The sequence below is a fragment of the Pelodiscus sinensis genome, chromosome 2, assembly GCF_052426305.1.
Source record: "Pelodiscus sinensis isolate ZL-2025 chromosome 2, ASM5242630v1, whole genome shotgun sequence".
In the NCBI taxonomy this organism is placed as follows: domain Eukaryota; kingdom Metazoa; phylum Chordata; order Testudines; family Trionychidae; genus Pelodiscus; species Pelodiscus sinensis.
Window position 1 is genome coordinate 20,244,505 of NC_143053.1, and position 24,836 is coordinate 20,269,340.

At 43.4% G+C, this 24,836-nt stretch overlaps 1 protein-coding gene across 1 annotated transcript in view; it reads right to left on the bottom strand.

The window, feature by feature from the left end:
* Positions 1 to 6,810: 6,810 nt before the first annotated feature.
* The window catches only part of NSMCE2 (NSE2 SUMO ligase component of SMC5/6 complex), a 176,636-nt gene continuing 158,610 nt past the window's right edge, over positions 6,811 to 24,836 (bottom strand). The window contains exons 5-7 of the mRNA XM_075920152.2: positions 15,485 to 15,588; positions 13,784 to 13,890; positions 6,811 to 7,183 (exon numbers count right to left, since the gene is read on the bottom strand). Of these exons, the coding sequence (XP_075776267.1) occupies positions 7,069 to 7,183; positions 13,784 to 13,890; positions 15,485 to 15,588 (326 nt within the window). The 3' untranslated portion in view covers positions 6,811 to 7,068. The remainder of the gene's footprint in view (positions 7,184 to 13,783; positions 13,891 to 15,484; positions 15,589 to 24,836) is intronic.

A 24,836-nucleotide genomic window follows, 5' to 3' on the forward strand; every position in this document is an offset into this window, starting at 1 on the left:
ACTTGACATCAAACAGTAAGATAAAATATATTCTGTGATCCTTTAATGTTTGCAAGCTTATATAGCTTATAGTCCAAACACATTTGCTTATAGTCCAAACACATTTGCAACATTAACTATGCTTAAGGTCCACTTCCATGTCAGAATGATTAATTTATTGATTGCCAGTACTTCATTTCTGTGCTTACATTCCTGGAAGTTTTCTTCTTCCAGAGCTGGGTTTCTGCATTACATGGACCAACCTGAAAAGGGAAGCTGTCTTTTCTCCTTGGTTCCCATTTCCATAGATAAAACCAATGTCCAAGGCGGCTTCCTGAAAAATGAATGATAAACACCCACTACCAAGAAGAAGGGTGGGCAATCATTTCTGATGGGGGGGCCACTCCAAGAATTTGAAAAGTGGTCAAGGGCCGCGCTCTTCCATATTAATGGAGGAGATGTAGGGTCTGGGATGGAGGTTGGGTGCAGAAAGAAGCTTGCAGTAAGGGTATGTCTACACTAGCCCCCTAGTTCGAACTAGGGAGGCTAATGTAGGCATTCGAAATTGCAAATGAAGCCCGGGATTTAAATATCCCAGGCTTTATTTGCATGTTCCCGTCTGGTCGCCATTTTGAAATTCCACTAGCCCGAAGTAACTGCCCGCGGCTACACATGGCAGTGAAACGGTAATTTGAACTAAGTCCTTAGTTTGAATTAACTGTTACTCCTCCTGCAATGAGGTGTAACAGTTAATTTGAACTAAGGACTTAGTTCGAATTACCGTTTCACTGCCGCGTGTAGCCGCGGGCAGTTACTTCAGGCTAGTGGAATTTCAAAATGGCAACCCGATGGGAATATGCAAATAAAGCCTGGGATATTTAAATCCCGGGCTTCATTTGCAATTTTGAATGCCTACATTAGCCTCCCTAGTTCGAACTAGGGGGTTAGTGTAGACATACCCTAAGGGATTAGGGTGCAGGAGAGGGAGTGGGTTCTGGGAGGGAGTTTGGGTGAAGGAGGCGGTTGTGACCTGGGTTAGGGGACTGGTTGTGACCTGGGGGAAGGGGACTAGGGTGCAGGAGGGGGTGGAGGGGTTTGGGCTGTGACCTAGAGCAGGAGGGGGTTGTGACCTGGGGCAGGGGATCGGGGTGCATGATCTGGGAGGGGATATGGGTGCAGGAGCTGACAGAGGGTTTGGGTTGTGACCTTCAATAGGAGGGGGCTGTGACCTGGTGCAGGATCTTGAAGGGGATATGGAGGCAGGAGGGAACAGAGGATTTGGGTAGGCAGGCAAAGGGGGGTGCCTGAGGCAGGCTTTGGTTGGAAGATTTATCTGCTTGACTCCCAGCCAGCAGCCTTCTCAAGCAGACTCCCTGCCTGCCCTGCCCACCCCTGCACTGGCTGCAGGGGCCATGTGAAGTCAGAGGAGAAGGGTGCTTCCCACGCTGCCTGTTGAAAACTGGCAGCTGCCATTGGCCAGAAACTAGCCAATGGGATTGTGCTGGGGGCAGGACCGGCACAGGAACCCTCTCCCAGGACCACAGCTGTTCAAACAGAACCCCAAAACGGCCACATTTCTCAGCTGCATGTGGGGGGCAAGCAGGGAGTCTGCCTGAGGCTCCTCGCTGTGTCTGCAGGCTGGATCTGGCAGCTTTGCCTGACCAAGAATAAACACCACTGGATTCCTTGTGAACTCCAATGCCTCAATTCCAGGCTACCCTCTGGCTCCCGCATTGCTTCACCAGTGCCGAGCACCCCTAACCCTGTGGCCCTGGCCTTTGAGAGGATTTTCCTGATGTAGGGTGAAGCTGCTGTATAGGCTCCTATGCTACCCCTCTTGGCTTCCAGCCTGGGGCTTTCCCTTCCTGGCCTAGTAACAACAAACCCCTGGAGCAGTTGTATGTTAGAACACCTGTGTCATGACACCAGCCTGCTGCATAAGAGCCTCAGACTGGGACAGTGCAAAGAGAGCCTCCACACACTCCCACCCAGTGCCAAGTACATATCAATGGAAGCTTAGGCTCTGACCCTCACTATTTCAGTATCAACTGGAAAATCATTGATTAAGTTTTACTAAAAATAAAGAGCCATCCATTTTATAGCACAAAGGACAACGGTTTGCTCTTGGCTCATCTTGACTCCAATAAGTGGACCAGTGGGAAATTCACTGATGCCAATAGCTGTTTCATGCACGTAATGAAATGAGTCAAAATTGGCCACATGATCAGAGAACAGAGTTTGTTTGAGGACTGCAATCAATGCAGTAAATCTGCTTTAGGCCACCAAACATCATATGTAATATATATCAGTAATTTCTATGGCATTGATTTAATGAGTATTGTCACAAATACTTTAATGTATCTGGAAAGATTTTCTAATTATTTAAGTCCTGGTTTTATAGGGAGAGTCCTGGACACTCTCAAAAAGATCTCTTTGATTATCAAAGAAATCAACCTCAGTTTAAATACAAATACTGCTTCAGACATCATAAGTAATTGCTATTAAACTAAGGCAGGTATCTTCTGCCAGACTGTTACATTTCTTTCCTTCAAAGAGCAAAAAGATTTCAGAGTTTATAGGCTGTACTTGCTATTTAAGTTTCATGACTTCACAGACATTGCCTAACCCAAGCTAGGGAAGAAAGGAAGGAAAATCATTTACTGAGAGACAGGAATGTGAACATTCAAAGAATACTTTCCACTTCTTGCATAAGTGAAATGGGTGCTGACCTACTTGCTTTCCTTTTCCTTATAATATTGCACTTCAGGTTTACTTGGTATTTCTCATATCTTTACTGCCTTATCCTGGCACGTTAAATACTAGAGACTAGGAATATATGTGTAAAGTGTCTGATTCAGAGATAAGCACAGCACTTGCCGCTCCAGTTAAAATCCTCCCACTTGATCTCAGGATCAAACCCAACTCTTAAAACTTGGTTAACAAACATAGGCAAGAGAGCAATCACTCTGCCCACATATCTGAGGGTAGCATCACTCATAGGAATGCAAGGATAATGAACTCCAGAAGTACCCACATATAGCTCTCTGAGACTATTAATATGGGAAGCTGGATCATACTGCAGAGCACAATCAGGCAAGTTCAGTCCAGCAGCTGTTCTGCGTTTTGCAGGTATAGATCACTCCATGTACAATCTTTCTCTTGTATTTCTCTCGTATATACCCCTCATTTGCAGACACATTCCATCACCCTGAGATCTTAGTGATCAAAATGACTGGTGCCACCGTTTTGCAGCTGAAAACACAGGGTACATTTACACTGCAAAAAACCACGGCAGTGAGTCTCAGAGCCCAGGTCAACTGACGGGCTCGTAGGGATTGCGCTACAGGGCTATGGTGAGCAGGGGAGTCATTCTAGTCTCTGAGATCTCCGCCTTGCTGGGTTTCATAGCCTGTCCTAGTAGGATCATCTGCATTGCTACTTATAGCCCTGTAGTGAGATCCTGAGTCAGTTGAGACTCAGTTGGGCTCTGAGATTTGTGGCCTCAGGATTTTTTTCATAGTGCAGACATACGACGGAGCACATCTACACTGGAATAAAAATGCCATCACTCTGATGTAGCTGACACAGATCAGTTGACTTGGGCTCACAGAGCTCAGATTGCAGGAATAAAAATTGTTGAGTAGATATTCAGGCTCAAGCTGCCTGGTGTCTGTGACCCCCCGCTTCTCTTCTTTGCAGGGTCCCAGAGCTTAGGCTCCCACCTAAATTCAAACATCTACACAGTAATTTACAGTCCCACAGACGGAGGCAGCTGACCCATTGCTGGGTAGACTTACCCACAGAGGCCTGATTAAGCCCCAGGGAAGTGCAGTATTAGTACAGCTCAATCAAAAATTGCTAGCCATTTGTTTCTAAGTCTCCAGTTCTGGGGTTTTATTTAAAAGTGTGGGAGTAAATCTCAGCAGACTTGTAGGTGAAAAATGTAGGGCAATTCAGGACATCTTCTTCCCCACGTTTTTCAAAATAAAACTGTAGCTGAAGCATTGTAGGTAGCCCTTAACTGTATCACTTTCCCCAAGTTTACAAAAAAAAAAAAAAGTTGTTACAAGGAAAAAGGAGAAAAATTGTGCTGCTTAACCTCTGATGGAATGGTCTAGATCAGTGATCGGCAACCTCCGGCATGAGAGCCAGCTTTTACTGGCGTGCGGGGTGGGAGCTAAGCCCCCCGCCCTCCTCCACTTGGGGAGCTCGTGCTGCAGCTCTAGCCTCAGTTGTGAAGCTGCAGGCTGGAGCAACAACTTCGGCTTCCTGCTGGGGCTGCGGGGCGGGAGAGGTGCACACGCATCCCTGGGGACGCCCCTTCCCAGCCAGGACGTGCAGCTCCTGGGAGCCAAGGGATCAATCCTGCCCCCCCCTCACCCTTGCACTACAAGCTTTGCTTCCAGCTTTGGGAAAGGGCGGGGCTGGGCCTGTTTGGCTGGGCAGCCAGTCACACGTGGTGCGCCGGGGCATGGGGTGCACCACGCTGCTCCCCGTGGGCTGTGCACAGGGGCAGGAAGCCCCTTCCCCAGCACTCCGCTGCTCCCGGCTGGGCTGGAGCAAATCCTGGACAGCCCCAGGCTCTGCCCACCCCTGCCCCAGAGCTGTAGCCTGCAGGCAAATGGCTGGGCTGGGCAGGGAAGAGACTCTGTTCCCCTTTCCCTCCCCCCACCTCGCCCTGCGGTGAAGGAGGATGTGAGGGTGAGGGGGGGGAGGATGGAAGGGTCCAGGGGCTGCACTGAGGGGCATGGGGCGATGCAGGGGATCAGGCTGGGAGGTATCATGGGGCTGAGAGGAGCAAGGCTGGAGCAGGGGAAGATGTGAAGAAGGATACAATTTTTATTTTGCAGAAGCTGCACTTTCCTTTACTCCCCACTTCTTTGCCTCCCTGCCCTCCTAGCTATTTGGCTGTATTCTCACCCTACCTTTTCTGCATTACTCCCCCAATCTCCTCCTGCTCCCAAACTCCCTCTCATACCCCTACCCCACATCTTCTCCTGCCGCCAAATTCCCTTCCAGACCATGTCCTTCTCACCCCATCCTGCACCCTCTCCCCCACCCAGATCCTGCATTCCTAACCCACTCATTGGCAGTCCTGTCCCACACATTGAACCCCCTCATTTTTGTTTATACCCCAGAGCCCAAGGGGGTCCACAAAATCCACTAACACTGGAACCCCAGAAGAGTAAACCTGGCCCGGAAGCCCTGAACCTCAGTCCTCACTGTCCCTTCCCCTCACGTCATGGGGCTGGAGTGCCAGAATAATGAGGTGTCTCAGTTGGGGGCCACATCAGTGAGGGTTGAGTGGTTTTGGAGGAGTTTTTTTGCTTCTCACTTGTGTGGTCCCCAACGGATTTTTCTGTGGGTCATTCCCCACCCCTGCAATGAAGAAAACATTGAAACCTTTTGCATTGGGCATAATATTTTTATTTCACATAAAATTTGATAAACTGTTATGAGAAAATTAAAATGCTTAATCTGTTTAACAATTTAAATTAAATAATTCTCCCTGGCTGCAGCACTAGCAAAATGGCTTGAGTGTTATTATGCAATTAACAGTGATTTTCCATTAGCAACTGGTAGTTCATGGAAAGGTTTGCATTGACTGAGGTGGTCCACAGGATGAGCAGTGGAGAGGGCCCCTTCTCCCCCCGCACCTCGGGAGAGCGGCAAGGCCCAGGGCAGGAGGGTTAAATCTCGGCATGCCACTTTGGAAAGGTTGATGACCCCGGTCTAGATAATGCTTAGTTCTGCCATGAGTGCAGGGGATTAGACTAGATATCTTCACAAGGTCCCTTCCAATCCTACGATTCTATGTAAAGGCTTGCGTTTTCAAAGGGAACAGGGATTTTGAACGCCCAACACAAGGCATCTTAAAATGTGCCTGATTTTCAGAATTTACTAACCACTTAAGCTCTGAAAGCTTAGTCTGTTTAAGATGTTTCTAGTTGGACATCCAAAACTGAAGCATTCAGAATCATTAGTCAGTTTTGAAAATTTAGATACTAGTGCTAATTTCACAGATGCATTCGGAAGATTGCTCAGTTTATTTCTGTTAAGCACTTTGAGAGCCTTCAGGGCTAAGTAAGTGTAGTACTTGTCACCTCCCATTTTTACATCTGAATTCAATTTACAAATTAACATTTATCAATTACAAAAGTGCATGTTTATTTTAATGTGGCCTGTACTCTTAAGTATAATTTGGGTTAATAAAAGTCTAATAAAGTAAAGCTTATAGCAACAGTAACTTCATGCATGCATGTATGAAACTTGTTATTATTACATTATGTAGTCTTTACAATTCAAATTATGCAGGTAACCTGTAATATTTCTATTGTTATTATACTTAAGGTTAATGAACTAAAGCTATTCATAACTAAGCCAATCTTCTCACCTGAAATACTAATGTGAATTCCCCTTGGGAATTCCAAATACAGAGAGTGAAATAAAAGATTTTGAAAATATGAAGAACAGCCTGGTTAAGGGCCAGGACCTGTGATTAATTATAGGCATAGACCAAGATTTTCAAAAGTGACTGATGATTTTGCATTCCCAAACATGAGATCCAGATGCTCAGCACTTTCCAAAAATCAGCCTCCATCAAGATATCCTAGATTGGGCATCCAAAAATAGAGTCACCCCACAACATGTCCCTTTGAAAATCTTGGCCACAGTGCCTTCTACCACGTGTAGGCCCACAGACTGTAGAGACTTCTCAGTGGGATGGCTCACAATAAGAAACAGTGCACCCCATAACACATATTTGCAGGTTTGGATCTAAATTGACAACTTCAGAATGCTCTGAAAATGAGCACACTGCTGACAAAGAAGTTTACTGTTTGCAAATACATTTTATTGTTAAAATGCAACATTTTTGAGGTGCAGAGAAAAAAATAAAGTTAAACTGGAATGCTTTCCACTTGGCAGTCTGTACAAATGCTTTCAGTTATAGCTGACACCATCAACTTTGCCTTCAAATGAAACACTTAATAACAATAAGTTACACAACCTGCTTACAAATCAGCAGCTTATCTCACAAAGCCTCCAATAACATGTTTTCTTTGTGGTAACACCGTGTCCAATTCACTTCTACTGCACTGTTCGGCTTTGTTTATTCTGACTTTCAATCGCTCTTTTAAGTGCTTCATCTGGTTCAAGATCTGATCTCTTTACATCTAAATGGCTACAGCCAATTTTAGGGCAGCTGTTAAAAAGAAAGAAATAAATAAATCAGAAGAATTATATTTGTCATATGAATGTAGCATTTGCTGTTTAATTTTGTGTTCCCTTCTTCCGCCCCTAGACTATCTTTGTCAATAACTTGTTGCAGCTTTTCCTTGCTGGATATTAAATCTCTGTTGGAAAAAAAAAGGTCTAATTATTTTAATAGGTGGGAGTTGATATCTCAAGGGAACAAGTGTAATGAGATATAGAGACTTTCACCTGTTGATCAGTGTTTTAAATCCAACAGGAGTTGCCTCTGTTACTAATAATAGTTACCTATTGTGATCTTTGTATATTGCTTTAAATCTTCAAAGCACTGTATTCTCCCTTTACCCCACCAATCTGTGGTGAATAAATTATCATTATATAGATAGAGAAACAGATTAAAGAGGTTAAGTGACTTGCCCAGAGATACAAAGTGAGTCAGGGGAAAGACTAGGGTTATAAAAAGTGACGAGTCCTTACAAGAACAGAGGGGAGAGAGATGCGTGTCATATTAGTCATCTGTAAAAGTAGAACAAATACAAAGTTTTATATTTGGCTGCAGTTAGCCAGGTAAGGTCATAGCATTAGTAGGAGCACTGCCAGCAGATCAAGGGAAGTGATTATTCCATTCTAGTTTTGGACTCCTCAGTACAGAAAGGATGTGGACAAATTGGGGAGGGTCCAGCGGAGGGCAACAAAAATGATTAAAAGGCACTGGCACATGACTTATGAGGAGAGGCTGAGGGAACTGGGCTTATTTAGTCTGCAAAACAGAATAAGGAGGGAGGATATGATAACAGCTTTCTACTCTCTGAAGGTAGGTTTCATAGAGGATGGACCCAAGCGATTCTCAGTGGTGGCTGATGACAGAACAAGAAGCAATGGTCTCAAGTTGCAGTAATAGAAGTCTACATTGGATATTATTAGGAAAAAAGTATTTCACTAAGAGAGTGGTGAAGCTCTGGAATGGATTTTCTAAGGACATGGTAGAATCTCCATCCTTGGTGGTTTTTAAATCCATATTTGATGAAGCCCTGTCTGGAATGATTTTGTTGGGATTGGTCTTGCTTTGAGCTCCTTTGATTTAGTTGGGGTAAGACTAGATGACCTCTTGTGGTCTCTTCCAACCCTAATCTTCTATAGTTCTATGCTTTTACTTTTACAGTGAAAGATATTCAGGGATGGGGTATATTTTTTCCCTTGCTAGCAGTGCCAGATGTATATGGATAATGCCCACAGTTAAAACATTTTAGGATTCACTTACTTTGGAACCTTTCTTTCTCTTTGGGAAGGAATTTTCTCCAGTACTGGGAATATAATCAGCTCTCGTCGTTTCTATTTCAGGCTTTGTCAGTGACTTGCTGTGTCTGCCTTGGGCAAATCACTTAATCACCCTGTGCCTCAGATTTTCAATCTATAAACTAGTTAGAATAATAATTATCTGTCTGATATAAGTGTTGCAAGACTTAATTAGTGTTTGTCAAGTGTCTTGAGAGGATCATATAAAACACTTCCTGTAAGTATTAGTACTACTGTGACCAATGTATGAAATCCTCCCAGGCTGTGAAAGGCACAGTTCACGGTGTTGGGAAAGCCACACAGCAGTATGCAGCAATCCCTTAAGATGCAGTGGAGCCAAGCTGCACAGCAAGTTTCTTTCTGGGAGCACTGAAGGTGGAGGCTTTGGGCAGGTTACGTTAATGGCTGAGACACAGCCAATGGTCTAAGACAGTGGTCACCAACCAGTAGATAGGGATCTATTGGTAGATCTTGGCGCTTCTGACAGGTGATCCTTATTGGTTGGCCACGTGGCTATCAAGTGCCAGCACTTCAGCTGCTCCTCCTCCCACTGCTGCACATCTCTGGCCCTTTGCCTTGGAGCTGTTCTCCCAGGAGCCTCCTGTTTGCTGTGCAGGGCAGGGAGGGGAGAGGAGGGTGCTGATATCAAGGTGCCCCCTTCTCCCATCCTGTATCCTATCTCCACAGAGCAGAGAGGGGGCACAACAGGATTAGGGATAGAGCAAGTTTGCTAGCTGCTTTTGGGAGTGGTGCAGGGCCAGGGCAGGGGTGAGCCTGCCTTAGCCCCACTGCGTCACCACCCAAGAGCCACCTGAGGTAAATACTGCCCAGCTGGAGTCCACATCCTGAACCCCTACCCAAACCATGAACCCCCTCCTGCACCCCAAACCCCTGCCCTAGCCCTGTTCCTCCATCCAAACACTCTCCCAGAGCCTGCACCTAGAACCCCCTCTGGCACTCCAACTGCCTGCCCCAAGCTCAGCTCAGAGCCTCTCTCCCACGCCAAATCCTTTAATCCAAGACCAGAGCCTGCACCCCAACCCTCTGCCCATGCCTGGTGAAAGTGAGTGTTGAGAGGGAGGAGGATGGAGTGAGCAGGGGCAGGGGCGGGGCAAGGAGCACAAAGGAAGCAGGGCAAGGATATTTGGGTTTTGAGGTAGATGTTGGATTGCACTTAAAATTCAAAAAGTGATCTTGTGTGTAACAAAGGTTGGAGACCACTGATCTAAGAAGTGCACCAGTCAGCTCCACAGGCCCTGAGGAAAGGAGTACAGGCAGTCCCCGACTTACGCGGATCCGACTTATGTCGGATCCGCACTCCTGGTCTCCCTGGTCTGCTGGCAGGGTCCAGCAAAGCCGCTGGACCCCCCCAGCAGACCAGGGACACCCGAGCAAAGCCGCCGCCTGGGCGGCTTTGCTTGTTTGCCCGGGAGCAAAGCCGCCCAGGCAGCGGGACCCCCGTCGCCTGGGCGGCTTTGCGCCTATCCCCCTGGTCTGCTGGGGGCGTCCAGCGGCTTTGCTGGACTCCCCCCCAGCAGACCAGGGGGACAGGAGCAAAGCCACACGGGCGGCGGGGTCCCTCCGCCTATGCGGCTTTGCTCGGGTCTCCCTGGTCTGCTGGGGGGGACTCCCCCCAGAACCCCAGGGAGACAGGAGCAAAGCCGCACGGGCAGCAGGGTCCCTCCGCCTGTGTGGCTTTGCTCGGGTCTCCCTGGTCTCCTGGGGGGGAGGGGGCACAGCTAGTGCGCTCCCCCTCCCCCCAGCAGACCAGGCTTTTGTTGCGGGACGCCTTGGGTAGAGTAGCTGGGGTGTTGCTGGGTTGGTCCTGTGGGAACCTACCGGGCAGCGCCCCAGCTGTCTGTCCCAGGCTCCAGATTCAGCAGCTGTTGAAACTGATCAGGCTGATTCCAGGAAGCTGGGGGCAGAGCAACTCTGCCTCCGGCTTCCTGTAGTCAGCCCCTGGTCAGTTTCAGTGGCAGCAGCTGAATCTGGAGCCAGTTCCGACTTACATACAAATTCAACTTGAGAACAAACCTATAGTCCCTATCTTGTACGTAACCCGGGGACTGCCTGTATGCAGTTCGCTTGTAGCCAGTACTATATCACTATGACTACTACAGTGATTGCTGTAATGTTAGGATAAGGGAGGGGATTCCATTCCTCACTCTGTTCCCTGAACTACAGACTGATCTACTTACAAAGTCATTAACTTCGGCTTTGCTCAAAAGACCAGGTTTTGCCTTTAAGCCACATTAAGAATGTTTGCTGCCACTGGAAAACCACAGTGAAAAATGCAATCATATAGCTGCACAGTAAAGAATGGTTTACTCCAGCTGGGAGCTTGAGAGGTACTGAATGGTTTCTATAGACCTGGCAGGTTGTGGCATTTCAAAAACAGATTCTGTACTTCCAGAACAAATGTTAATCACACAGCAACTTAGCTCACTTTAAACAGATATATGCAGAATTTAAAGAGCTGCGTGTAGCGTGCCTAACTGATCTTTGTTAATTTTTCATTGTTGTCATGGGCACTTCTAATATACTATATGATTATATCAAAAATACTCCTAACAACAAACAATGTTAAGGCTGCAGGTCAAGCACTCAAAAGTTGGTTAATTAATGTAGCATTTCCTTTCAGGAATTACCCTAGGGAATACAAAAGTGACTATTCATGGTGGGTAAACACTAAGATTACTTAATTGAGACAGCTGCTCCGAGTCCTGATCTGAAGTTTTACCAAGAGGTAGGTAATACATGTAAATACAAAAGTCCTGTATTTGCAGTATTTACAAGTAAAACATTTTATTGTGAAATCTGGACATGAAGAAACTCTTAAGACCCTTCACTACATTTGAGGAATTGGAGAAACAGGAGAAAGCTGGAAATACGGGTTTAAATTTATAAGATAGATGTAATTTCGATTGAAAAAGCTGTTGAGGGATTTGGACAAAGAAACTGACCTAGATGATTATGCGTCTCTGTGGGAAAGGGAATATACATTTTCAGTTTGTGTAGCTTATAAAGAAAAAATAAGTTACTATATAAATGGCATTTGACTACAGCTAAGATCCATCATATATTTGCTAGTAGGGAGGTGCTGTGATGGAGGGGTTGTGGGAAAAGAGGAACATTCTTAAACATCTGGTTGTGGTGTCCAACCATTAGTTGTTTTTCGGAGAAAATCATTAAAAAGATTCATCTTATGACAAAATGTTGCCTTCCAAGAGATCCCCTGACCTTCTTACTTAAGACTTCACTAAAGGATCTGCATTTTAAACAGCAATAAAAAATAAATTAATGTATCATTCTAGAAACTAGACTCTGTATCGCATGTTATTGGAAAAATGAGATCCCCATCTCCCATGAAATGGTATACAGCAAAATATGGAGGATACTTGTAATAGAAAAGCTTTCACCCCAAGTACATATAGAAGTGCCAAAAAAGATAGGTATTTAGAAATTTGGTCACTCTTTTTAGTGTACTTAGAGGAGGAGGGTTCCCTAGTCGTCACACCACAACCTTTAGCCAAGTTCTTTGACTAGTAAATTGATACTCAACAAGTAAGATACAAATAGTATGTTAAGCTTTTATTTTAACTTTGCCTTAACAAAATGTTAGGAAATGCCAGAAGTGCAACTTGAACACTGACATTTTCTAAATTCTAAGTGCTTGACTTAGCAACCGTAATGTAGGGGTGTGTGTTTCTATGTAATTTACTTAGTTTCTTAAAAAGCAAACAAAACAAAACAAAAACCCACTAGGAGTCATCAGCAAGATTAGAACCTGTAGATCTACAGCAAACACCTCTTTGCCTTGAACTATCTGAGCAGCTGGGCTGTTGTCATCCATGGGGACTATCCTTTAGAGGGGGAAGAGATGCATTTTGCCAGTGGATTTCATAGCTATTACTACCACGAGAGGAATGTTGAGATTTGGTTCTATTTTATTCAGCTCCAGGTTCTGAGGGGAGCACGTCTAGTGATTATACGTCTAATTCTGCCCCGTCCCACAGCCTGTTCTTCTTTGCTCCCACCATTTGAATCCAGCTGCTGCCTCTCTTGGCTCTTCCTGCCACCTCCCACTTGCTGTTCCAATTCCCTAACCCAGCTTCTGTCTGCCTGTTCTTTCTGTCTCTCATGACTGCCAGAGCACCCATCTCTCTTCACTGATATGCATTCTAGACAGATTGCTTTCTCTCTGCTATCCATTTGATTGGCTAGCACACCACCAACTTTCCTGAAGTCAAGAAGAACAATTCAGAGAAGTCCTTCTCAGCTTTTGCAGTCCTGTGATGGCACATTCCCAGTCACTGTGGGGATGGTGCACAAGCATCCAGCCATTACATAGGAGCTATGTGCAGCTTAAGCATGTTGAGTGCAGGCAGAATCTTTGGAGAATAATGCCATCAACCTATGACAAACCTCTCCTGAGCATGTGCAAAACTGCAATTTTTTCAGAGGCTTATAACTTGGCCAAATGCAGACTGATTTTCACCAAGCAGCATCTCCCTGACACCATGGTGACCCCACCACCAAATATCATGTCTCTGCTTTTCATCATAAGACAGAGTATATATGGTTTTAAACACAGGCAAACCCACCCATATTTTCCCTGATCTCATTCTCAAATGGCTGAAACAACAGCAGTAGCAACAGCAGCCTGAGTGAAACATCCAGCATGGAAAAATTGATGTCCTAACTTTGGCAAAGTGATAAGCAGCTGGAAATAGGGTCTGATTATGGAATGTGACAGCAACCTTAGCCATAGGCAGTGCTACCAGCATCATCTATACTAAAAAGTGTTTTCGGGACTATATAGTTTATTCTTCCCTTAACCTAGGGCTTTAAAATTTTCTGTGTTTGTTTCTTTTTCTTACTGTAGTATGATATACTATAAAAGTGATGGCAGTATGATTTTTTCCCTTCCATTTCAAAGGAGTTATACTATTTCTTATATAAACTTTGACAGTTTTAAAACACATCATAAGAAAATAAATGAACTAGCAATTTTAAGATGTTAAAGTTTCTCTTTTTTATTTATGGCTGTAACAAATCCCATAGACTTCCTGGACATTTCCTTATTTTTTTTTAAATGAAAATAAAGTTATCCTCCATGTGCACAGAGCTAATGAGGAGACTGTGATTTTGGGCAGACATTTAAATATTACTTCCCTTAGCCTTGCCAACATAAATACATCTCGTAACAAGTGCTATATGATTCTCCACACACAGCAAGACAAGTATAGCCCATTCACCCCCACCTCCCCACCCCAACACACTCTTGCTAGCCTACCGTGCTTTTTTCTTTTGATGTTCTCGATGCTGGATAATTTTTAGAATTGCTGTTTCTTCGTAGTTGTGGCCACAGATTTTATTTCGAACTGGCTTCTGCATTTCCATCTGCAATCAATGTGAGTGTACTTAAGAGAATTAATAATGCCTTTGAATACATTCTCAGACCTACCATGGGATGTTAGTTGCAGTCCCAGTTACAGTTGGCTGGTAAATAGAAATCGAATTAATTAAAAAAAGGAAAATAAAATCCCATTTCTGAAACAAAATTATGCTAAGACAGGACAAAAAGAGGGAAAAAAGCCCCCAAACCCACAGAATATTTTTAGTGGGAAGGGATTTCCAGAAAAATTCTGCTTTGGGAGAACCAATGCAAAATTATTTGGCTTGTGAGTTGCTGACTTGAAAGCTTATGTCACTTTCATTTTCTCTCTGAAAATAACATTGACAAGGACCTTTTGCATGGGTGATTGTCATTTTGATTTTCCAAATGAAAAATTTTTATATTAGAAAAAAAAACATTTTTCAAACAGAAAAACAATCATTCTAACAGAAAATTCCCAACCATCTTCAGCCCCAATTTGTAGAATACATGTTGTAGATAGCACTCTTCATTCTTTCTGGAGCTTCAAGGGGGTAGCTGAATTAGTCTGTTACAGAAAAAAACAACAAATGGTCTGGTAGCACTTTATAGACTAACAAAACATGTAGATGGTATCATGAGCTTTTGTGGGCACAGCCCACTTCTTCAGATGACCGGAGTTATGAGTTGGGGATATGAAAACTCGAAATAAATAGGAGAGCTACTTGCAGGTCTGTCAGACCATGACAGACCTGTCTTGTCACAAATCAGCTCCACAAGCCAGATCCACAGGGAGGCCCTGGAATCACAGTTCATCCGCAAATTCAATTCACATGCCAGTGGACTCAATCGTGATATGGGCTGGTGGGGACTCTACCTACTTAATAACCACTGAAGGTGCTAGCTGCTCTCTGAGAGGTATCCTTCCTGTCTTAGCAATCTATTGACTGATTTTTATCTGCTTAGGTTTAAGTACCTATTCTCCAGATACTTAATGATGCTCTGTCTCCCACCCCCTTCCCCTTCCCCTCTCCTATTTATTTCGAGTTTTCATATCCCCAACTCATAACTCCAGTCATCTGAAGAAGTGGGCTGTGCCCACGAAAGCTCATGATACCATTACATGTTTTGTTAGTCTATAAAGTGCTACCAGATCATTTATTGTTTTTTTCCTTCTTTCTAGCTATTTTAACATGCTTTTCTGCAATCAAATTTAACTTTCACAACTATCCAGGCCCCTATATGTTAGAAAGGAAGAAAGTGCTGTCCTCTGTCAACGGAATATAATTAAACTCCAAGCCCCACAGATGAGAGTCTCTTGCTTAAAGCAGCAGAATGGCCTTGTGGTCCATATGCTGTACTACTCAAAATACAGGCTCAGACCTTACATGATAAACTGTATTATTCCATTATTCTGTGAAGTTGTCTTTCAGCAACGTAACCCAATTATGATCATATTGACAATTACTGTTATCTAGTTTCTAAAAATCAATATACATATATAGGTAACAAGTATGTTATTCAGATAAGAATGTGAATAGGAGTAGAATGTCTCTCAAGATGCATTAAATAATTGAAGATGGGAAATATTTATCTGATACAGTATTAGTGATAGCATACCTGTGTGATAGGACAACAAAAGTTCATCTGACTTTGAGTCACTGCTATATCTTCATCTATTTGTTCAATGGCTTCATTAGCATCAGTAGTTGACTGGAGACCAACTACAATGAGAGAAGACAAACTATTGATTTTTATCCAGGATTTAATATCCAGTGAAAAAAATCAGCATGTATCAAGTTTCAGATTTCACAGTTTTCCCTAAAGAAGAAACAATTGTAATGACTGTGAGGTATCTGCTAGGAAATGCTAATTTTTTAAATGGTGACAATTGTAGACAACATGTTTACATGAGAAGGAAATGAAAGCCTGACTCATTAAAATCCTACGTGGTGGTAGGATGTATTACTTCTGTTAAAAACCTCTGCATTTGCGAAAGCAGACACACAAATTCTGTTCTTGTCCTAAAGTAAATCTAGAATAAACACTGCTGACTTTGTGGAGATCTGCTGGGTATTCACTGGTGTAAATGAAAGTAGAACATGGTCTAGGTTCTCTCATTAGCCAAAACAATCCCTACAACCATTTTATTTAACCCTATATCAGTGACAACAAGGATTCTCTACTAAAGTATGTGAACATGAACCCATTTTCTTAAATTGAGAAGTATTTTCAAAGTTCAATCTGAACGGTTATCACGTGTACTTGCACATAAGCTGACTTGTGTCTCGGAAGATCTTTACATTTGCCAAGTATGTAATGATTAAAAGTCACAGACCCATATACAGGATGAATAGACATATTATATATCTATATGTGTCTTACATCCTTGCTTCCCCTTTCCTCTGGTATTGCTGCACCCGTTTGCAGCTCTCTGCCCCATTGTCTCCCCATTGTTCAGGCACCTGGGGTTGAAGTGACCCTGTATCCCACACAGCATTTACCTTTGGTGTTACTATTTTCCCAAGTGGTAGCAGAGGACATCTATTGTCAGGCAGCCTCCACCCTTTATGGAACCCAGGCTGTAATCCAAACACTAAACCACTGGAGCATGCTGAGTACAGAACCCCCACTGTTGCTGCTGGTGGTGTCAGAGACACTTTTCATTGCACCATCTCTTTCTATTAGTTATATTTTGTTTTTACATCTTCTTCCTCCTTCCCTGTCCAAATCGCCCACCTCATACCCTCCTCCAACTGACAAAGTGTCAAAATGGCTTTGGGATTATTCTAATGTGAATATACATTCAGGCTAGTAACCAGGACATGACTATTTTTAGAGAACATTTTTGTTAAGAAGGCCTCATTCATTCAAATCCTGGCGAATCAACAAATAACAAGATTGAGAAGTACCAATAAAACAGATTGGCAAGTTTTATTTGCAGAAAAGGCCCTTCAATAGAACCATTAGCAAGTCTAAAGAAAAAAAACTGAAGGAGACACAATTGCCTGTAAATACAGAAACAGGTACTATAAAGAAAGCAAGTAACAATTATCTGAATTAGGCACCCATTTTATCAACCTTTTGTCTTATGCTTTTCATGGAAATGAACACATGTAATCTTCAGTGTATCATAAACACACTGTTATTTCATGGAAATACAAACCATCTTGTGAAAACCAGTAGAAAAAAACCCAAAGTTTTCTTCATACTAAAACAATAGGCAAATTACGATTTAGATTTCGTGGAGGTTCTCTTCTGTTACAAATGCTGGTGATGTTTGGACGCCAAAGCAGTTAGGTAAGGCTCTAAAGCCTGGAATGTATAGATGTAATTTTAAACTAAACAGTTTTTTAAAATGTGCCACATGATATTGGCCAATATTTTAAAATGTGCCATGATATTGGCCAATATTTTCAAATCTAGATGTTCAAAATAAGACACTTAAGTAAAAGTAGCACTGAGCACCTTTAACTGCTACTGATTTCAGTGATATTGAGGGATGCTCATTAGTTTTGAAAGTCACGCTGCTTGTATTTAGGAGCTAAATTTAGGCATCCAGGTTTGACAGTGCCAGACTAAATTCCAGTGCTATGACTAGATCTGCAGTTCTTTATGGACTCGAGTGTTCTAAACCTTGCTCCTAATTTGACCCTGACCTAAGTTCGTTTTGGCTTGGGCTGTTCTTTTGTTAAGTTTTTATGCTGCCTAGCACAATGGGGAGCTGGTCTCTCTGTGCTATTGCAATACTACAGATTATTAATTATCTGGATTGCATCCTCAGGACATTTGCAGATAACACTAAGATGGGGTGACAGGTAGATATGCTGAAGGGTAGGGATCGGGTCCAGAGTTACTTAGACAGGGCTGGGCCAAAATAAATCTGATAAGGTTCAACAAGGACAAGTGCAGAGTCCTGCACTTAGAATGGAAGAATCCCATTCAGAGCTGCAGGCTGGGAACTGACTGGCTAAATGGCAGTTCTGCAGAAAAAGACTTGGGGATTATAGTGGATGAGAAATTGGATATAAATCAACAGGGTGTCCTTATTGCTAAGAAGGTTAACACCATATTTATTTAGCAAGTGCCTAATCCTCTAACCAACAGATGGCATCTTCACTGGCATGATGCAGTTCTTGTAAACCACCAATGAACCTAGTCAGCAGGCACTCGTCAACAATATGCTTCATTGACTGTATTATTGCTGCAGCTGCACAAACGGCTGTTACAAAGGCCTGTCACAAAGGCTCCACTGATCTTGCTTGGTCTGGAACCTGTTCAGCAGGGACCATTGGTGACAGGGTAGGTCAAATCTAGGTGGGCACATTAGGCTGCATTATTAGGAACATTACCATCAGGTTGAGGATAGTGATTATTTCCCCTCTAATCAGCACTGGTGAGGCTACAGTTGGAGTACTGCAGCCAGTTTTGGGGCCCCCATTACAGAAAGAATGTGGACAAATTGGAGAGAATCCAATGGAGGACAATAAAAATGATTAGGGGACTGGAGCACATGACTTATGAAGAGAAGCTGATGAAACTAGTCTTATGTAGTGTGCAGAAGAGAAAAACGAGGGGGGATTTGATAGCAGCCATCAACTACTTGAAGAGGGGTTCCAGCGAGGATGTAGCTAGGCTATTCTCTGTGGTTGCTGATGACAGAACAGGGAGCAATTGTATTAATGTACAGTGGGGGAGATCTAGATTGGATATTGGGAAAATCTCTTTCACTTGGAGTGTGGTGAAGCACTGGAATGGGTTGCCTAGAGGAGATGGTGAAATTGCCATCTTTAGAAGTTTTTAAAGCCAGACTTGACAAAGCCCTGGCTAGGATGATTTAGTTGCAGCTGGTTCTGCTATGAGCCAGGAGTTGGATTAAATGACCTACTGAGGTCTCTTCTAACCCTAATCTTTTATGGTTTTACAAATAATGATAATAAAGAACTATTTATAACAGTTTCTGGAGGTATATCTTCCCATGTGCAATTAGTATTATTCAAATATATTTTAAGTGTCAGGGTAAGTAAACAACACCTAAAACAGAGAACAATAGAAATTTACCATACTTTAGATAAATCACCCATATATATGATGTTGCTGCTGAATGCTTTGGATTATGAAGGGAAAGCAGGAAAGTAGGTTTTTCCAATTACTGTACATCCTGTAGAGATTACATAGGAGAATACGCACATAGGTCTTTGCGGTCTCAGTCACACATAGACTTTGAATTAGTACCATGCCCTAAGGCAGACATTTTAAACTACAGACCCCAACTTGCAAATTCTTACTAACATGAACAGTTCCTTTCAGATGAAGGGATTCCTTATGTTATTAAGCAGAATGTGAATAAAGGGTTGATAGATCAAGGGCTGTGTTAATAAGTATGAACTTTCTGTGTGAAAAGGGAATAAAAATGGTGGGCCAAGAATACTTCAGTTAATCACATTACATTTTTTTCCTCGCAAATTGAATGCGTGAATGAAATATTGACTCTTCTAGAAGATGCCGCCTTCCCCCAGAACCTTCCAAGTGTCCATTTTGACGCCGTCATCCTGAATACTGTTCCAGTCATTGCTCCTTCCTTCTCATTCCCCTGTTTTGGGAACAGGTTGGCCTGCTTTCTCAATGTTTGGGGCTCAATCCCTGGGTCAGCTGGGTCCTAAGCCAAGTCAGATTTGGTTATATCGTTTGTTTCCCCCTAACCTCTTTCCGTCCCTCTTCCCGCCTCCTCGTTCCTTTAGGGACTCTTCAAGAAGGTCCTCTCTCTGCAGGCTTTGGGAGTGGAGGAGGTGGTTCTCCCAGAACACTGGGGTCATAGCTTCTATTCCTCATATCCAAATCCAAGTGAGGGATAAGGCCCATCCTCGACCTAGATGGCCTCAACAAATATATCAGGTAAACAAGGTTCCAAATGATCACTATGAACTATTCTATTCTCCCCATGTTGTCTCAGAACATCTGGCTTGCTGCTCTGGACCTTCTTCATACCTTAGATATCAGGTCCTTCTTGTTTGTTTGTGTCATATTCAGACTGCATGCAAGGACAAATGGTCTCTTTGCAGGTGATCTCCAAATGGATAACATCCTGCACCAAGATGTCATATGAAATAGCCTTAGCTATGCCCCCTAAGTGGGCATCAGCTCATTCTCCAAGGGTGCAAACCACATCCATAGCATTCCTTAGTGACATTTCCATATTGGACATTTGCAGGGCTGCTATGTGATTGCTGATACATATGTTCCCAAACCATTATATAATACCTTCACCTTCCATGGCAGATGCAAGCTTTGGTAGAACAGTCCCACAGTCCCTGTTATGGAAGAGTCCAAGCCCTGCTTCTTGGAGGGAACTGCTTGTGAGTCACCTAAATGGAAGACACTGCTCCATTTATTCAGGTTAAGGTGTTCAGTGACTAAGAACTGATAGAGGAGAAGGATAGGAAGGGTGGTGGTAGTGATGCAATATATAGCCTTGGGGAGGGAGAGGGTATGGCCTTGAGGTGCGAAACCCATTCCTCGATGGGTACTGCTAGGCAAATTTCTCTGGCTCCGATGTGCTGTGTATGCACACAGTTAAGTGGAATACACATCTGCATAACACTTCAAAGAGCTACTGTTACAATACATAACCATTTATTTTGATCTTTGCCTATTGTTGCTGACCTTCAGATGTTGACAGATGCAACTAAAATATATACATACATTTTACTTTTAGTGCTTTTAGTTACTGACTTTAAGAACTCTTCTGAGATTAAACTTTTCCACATCCTGGCTCCCATTGCTACAAAAATCTGCAATGAGTCTCATTTGTAACACACATAGTACCTTGCTACGAATTATAATTAATTAACTAATCAGTGTCCACTATTGTATTAAAATGTGTTCCCATCATGCCGTAAGGTAATTTTTTTTTGGTAAAATGCTACAATGAATTTTGCCATTGCATATCTTATTTTGATTCACTCCGTTTTCATGCAAAGCTAACATTTTCATTTTATCTCTGGATCAAGCATTGGTTAACAAATATTAGCTAACTAAGCTTTACACAGATTTATTCAGAGGTCAAAACGTGTTATAGTAACTTTTACAAATTGGGAAACTGAGGCACAGAGATTTGGGCATACCAATTAACATCTACAATAGGTATCGATAGTACCCAATCACAGAAACAACACCTCACTGTCTGCCCTCGCATCAGATCAGATTGTTCATAGAACAACATATAGTTACATATTTTTTCACTGGACAGATCATTTGCTCTCACATTATATATGTATGTTTTCAATATCAGTTTTTAACATATAACAGTGCAGTAGAACCTCACTAATTTACCCTTAACTAATCCTTGCCCCTACCCTTATAATGTGCATATTCCACTTGTTCTGAGAAGATACAACAGAAGAGGGCTGCATACTGTCTCATATGACTAAGGCTTCATTATTTTGACACATTACAGAACATTTACTTCTAAATTAGCGCTCACATATCTCAGAGATTAGTGCTCTAGAAAACCCTAATTGAGACAGACACAAAAGTATACCATAGTGGTTAAATCAAGCAGCAAGAGTATAATTTGTGGTGCAATCATTTTATTTAATTTTTATTTGTGTTTATTCACTTATATGCTAATTTGCAAAATTCAGTAATTTCTAGTTCAGTTTCTCCCAGTCATTGGCATAAATTTAATCATGCAATATAAAAACACAAAGCTGTGTCTTTTTTAAAAAAAGTACCAGCAGGGCTGGATCAAGCCCTAGACGCACAGATCGATAGCCTGGAGCACCAGCTCCTGCAGTAGTGCGAGTATAGCAGAATTCATGCTTAAAAAGAAGCAGTCCCTCCTCTTAAAAAAAACAAACAAAAAACCTCCACTATCCAAATCAACAGCAAGTTTTCAGACCAGTTTTTCAAAGTGTTCCTCAGGCCCACTTTGAGAAAGTCGCTAGCAGGTACATGCTGCTTTGTTCACTTAATGGGTCCATAGCCATGGAGCCTTGTGGCTCTGGTTCACTGTTTCCAAGCAAGGGGAACCATGATCTAGACCAGTGGTTCCCAAAATTTTTGGCATCACGCCCCCTTTTTGATTTTTGAGAAACCCTCTCACACACACACAAACACACACAAATAGCAGCAAAACTTGTTAAGCAAAAAAAAAAAAAAAGTTGGTCTTTTAAGAGCAGAGCAGGAATTGTCCTTTTAAGACAGCCATTTTGAAGTCTGCCCAGGACACTCCATCCTCTCCTCCCCCCATGGACCGAGATCTTTTTTGGGAGGGAATTGAGAAGAGGGGGGCTGGAATGCCTCCCCCCCAAAATTTCTTCATGCCCCTCCAGGAGGCGCCCCCCCCCTCAGTTTGGGAACCTATGGTCTAGACTATGGTTGTGAAGGAAAGCTTGAAAATGTGACGCAGGTGTAACCGATTCAGTGATGACTGCCCATTGTCACGGATGACAATAGCTCTAGGTGTGGTTATCTCAATGGGATGCCAGATCTACTGCTGCCCCAACAGAGAGGGCTGAGCACAGCACAGGAAAAGGGTGGTGTGCCAGCTCCCCAAACCCCCCTGGGCAGATACCCCCTTACTATGGGACTATGTACTTGAGGGACCCTTGCAGCCACTCCTGACTCTCCAAGTGTAAACCTGTTCATTCTCACAGGGGGGAAAAAGCCCCCCATACTGCTGCCCAACTGCTGCGGATTTTCCTGTTGCTGCTCCTGTTGCCCTTGGGAGAATGGCCCTACTCCCAGGAGGGCAGAGAGTCCCTTACCATCACCCATGCTCCCACAGTGGAAAGGAGGCTCCCTCTGCTACAGCCTGGGGGTGATGCTATAGGAGTCCCTATGTCACTGTGTGTCGTGAAGTTTACAGTGGTCTTTGATTTCTGTTGTATCCTTTCCCCAGCCCTATCTATTCTGGCTCCCAACTTGACATCAATGGGTAAAATTAAACATCTGTTCAAGTCTTTGCAGGGTTAGGGCCTTAGGTTGTACACTTATAGAAGAGAGATCTTCTCTGAGAACTTGACTACAAAAGGCCACAGTACAGGGTGGACAGTCGTCAGGGGCGGAGTTTTGGGGCAGGAGGGTGCGAGCCGAGACACCAAGTGCTCTCTACATCCATGTCAGTTTCCCCACAGGGGCTGGGTAAGAGGAGAGCGGAAAATCAACTTTTGATGCCCCACAGCACAATTCACATGGGGAAGCTGACTTGGATGCACAGAATGCTCAAGATTGCAGGTCTCCTCCCCTCCCCCAGGTCTAGTCCTCTGAGCACATGGTCATTGAAAACTCTGAGACAAGAAGTGCTATCTGTGCACATTGAAATATCCATTTTTTTCTGCCTGCTGGACAAAGAACAATGAAAGATGTGGGGTAGGCTGAGTGACATCAGGCATCAGCATCCTGAGTCAGAGAGGAGGCATTGGCAGAGTGAGCAAGGTACAAGAGAGCTTCTGAGGCAAGGGGAAAAATGGCAGAGTGGCAGAGCAAGGCAAAAGATCTGAGCCACTGGTTAGAGGGGCGGGAAGAGGCCTGATTTATGTCAGTCACACAAGTACATTTCTGTAGTGATTGGAGAGGTCTGACCTGATCTTTTCTTCAGCTACAGTCAGGTATTTAAGAACCAGTTATCTTTGCCAGTGAGGCTAGCAAGAGTTGAACTTTTCTTGCAAGTTTACTGATATCGGGTGGAGAACAATTAGGTTTGATTTTTTGAAGAGGGAGAACAAAGTATGTAAGCTAGCTGCAGCAGGTACTTCAAAGGCTTTTGACTTCTGACACAAGGCAAGTGATAATTTGATTTGCCAACCAAGCCAAAGCGGACCTTGTAGTAAAATATGACACTGTTTGAAAGCTTGCTTGTGTTGCAAAACACACTCTGATTTAACAAAAGTGGCCTGTAATATGTTACTACAGCCCTGCAATTGCAAATTTAGTGCTGTTACCAAAGCAAAGCAATTTGTTGTTTGTTTACAAATCAGTCCTTCACTTACATGCTAACAATTTCAAAAATGTTTGCATAAGAAGCAATGTTCCCTCTAATTTTTTCCATCCACGTGTGGAATATATTTTTATGTTCACTGAGGCATATGTAAATATGCACCACTAGTAGAAACAAAACCCTGGCTCCTGGTTCCTATATGTGATCCAGAGGCAGCAGCGTGACCAGACAGATCTGCATGGTGCACACTGCCCACACCTGCAGGCACCGTTCCCCAAGCTCCCACTGTCTGCAGTTCCCAGCCAATGCAGTGCACAGCCGGCACTGGGGGCAGGAGCAGCATGTGAAGTTTGCCTGATCGCCCTGGAAGTAGGGGTCACTGGCACATTCTGGCTGCTTCCAGGAGCTGCAAGGAGCCTGCCTTATCCCCACTGACTGGATTCCTGACAACTTTAGGGAAGCTGGAGGTACAAATCAATAAGTTGCTAAACCACCTTACTTAGTAGGAATGCAGAGGAGAACAAGAATTCTTTACATCACTGGATGCCTCTAAAGTTACATTTCAATGTCATGAAACCTCAAAAAGTGACAGTGCATGTTTAACAAGGCTTTGAAACTACTAGGCCACAGGCCCTTTAGGACTTGATGTAAATAAAAACGAAAGTGACAAGAAGACACCTGAAGTTAGATACTGATTAAGCAATTAGTAATATATTATACACACACTATTCAAAGTGAGTTATAAGATCGGATAATCTTTCTCTCTCATTTTCTGGAAGTTCCATTGGGTGAAAAAGGCGTACAATCTCCTCGGAAATGAAGAACATTCTCCATGATTCCAATTCTACCAGCCTGGCATGCCAATATTGACAGACAGATCCCATGCTCTAGCACACTGTCTCAGCCTACAAAAGCAAGTGCGAGAAGTCAGAACTTCAAAAATCTGTGGGAGGTGATGGCAAACAATAATTCATTATTCACTAAATTCTGGACTCTGGATTGAAAAGACTCTATCAAAGGATGTAGGGCTTA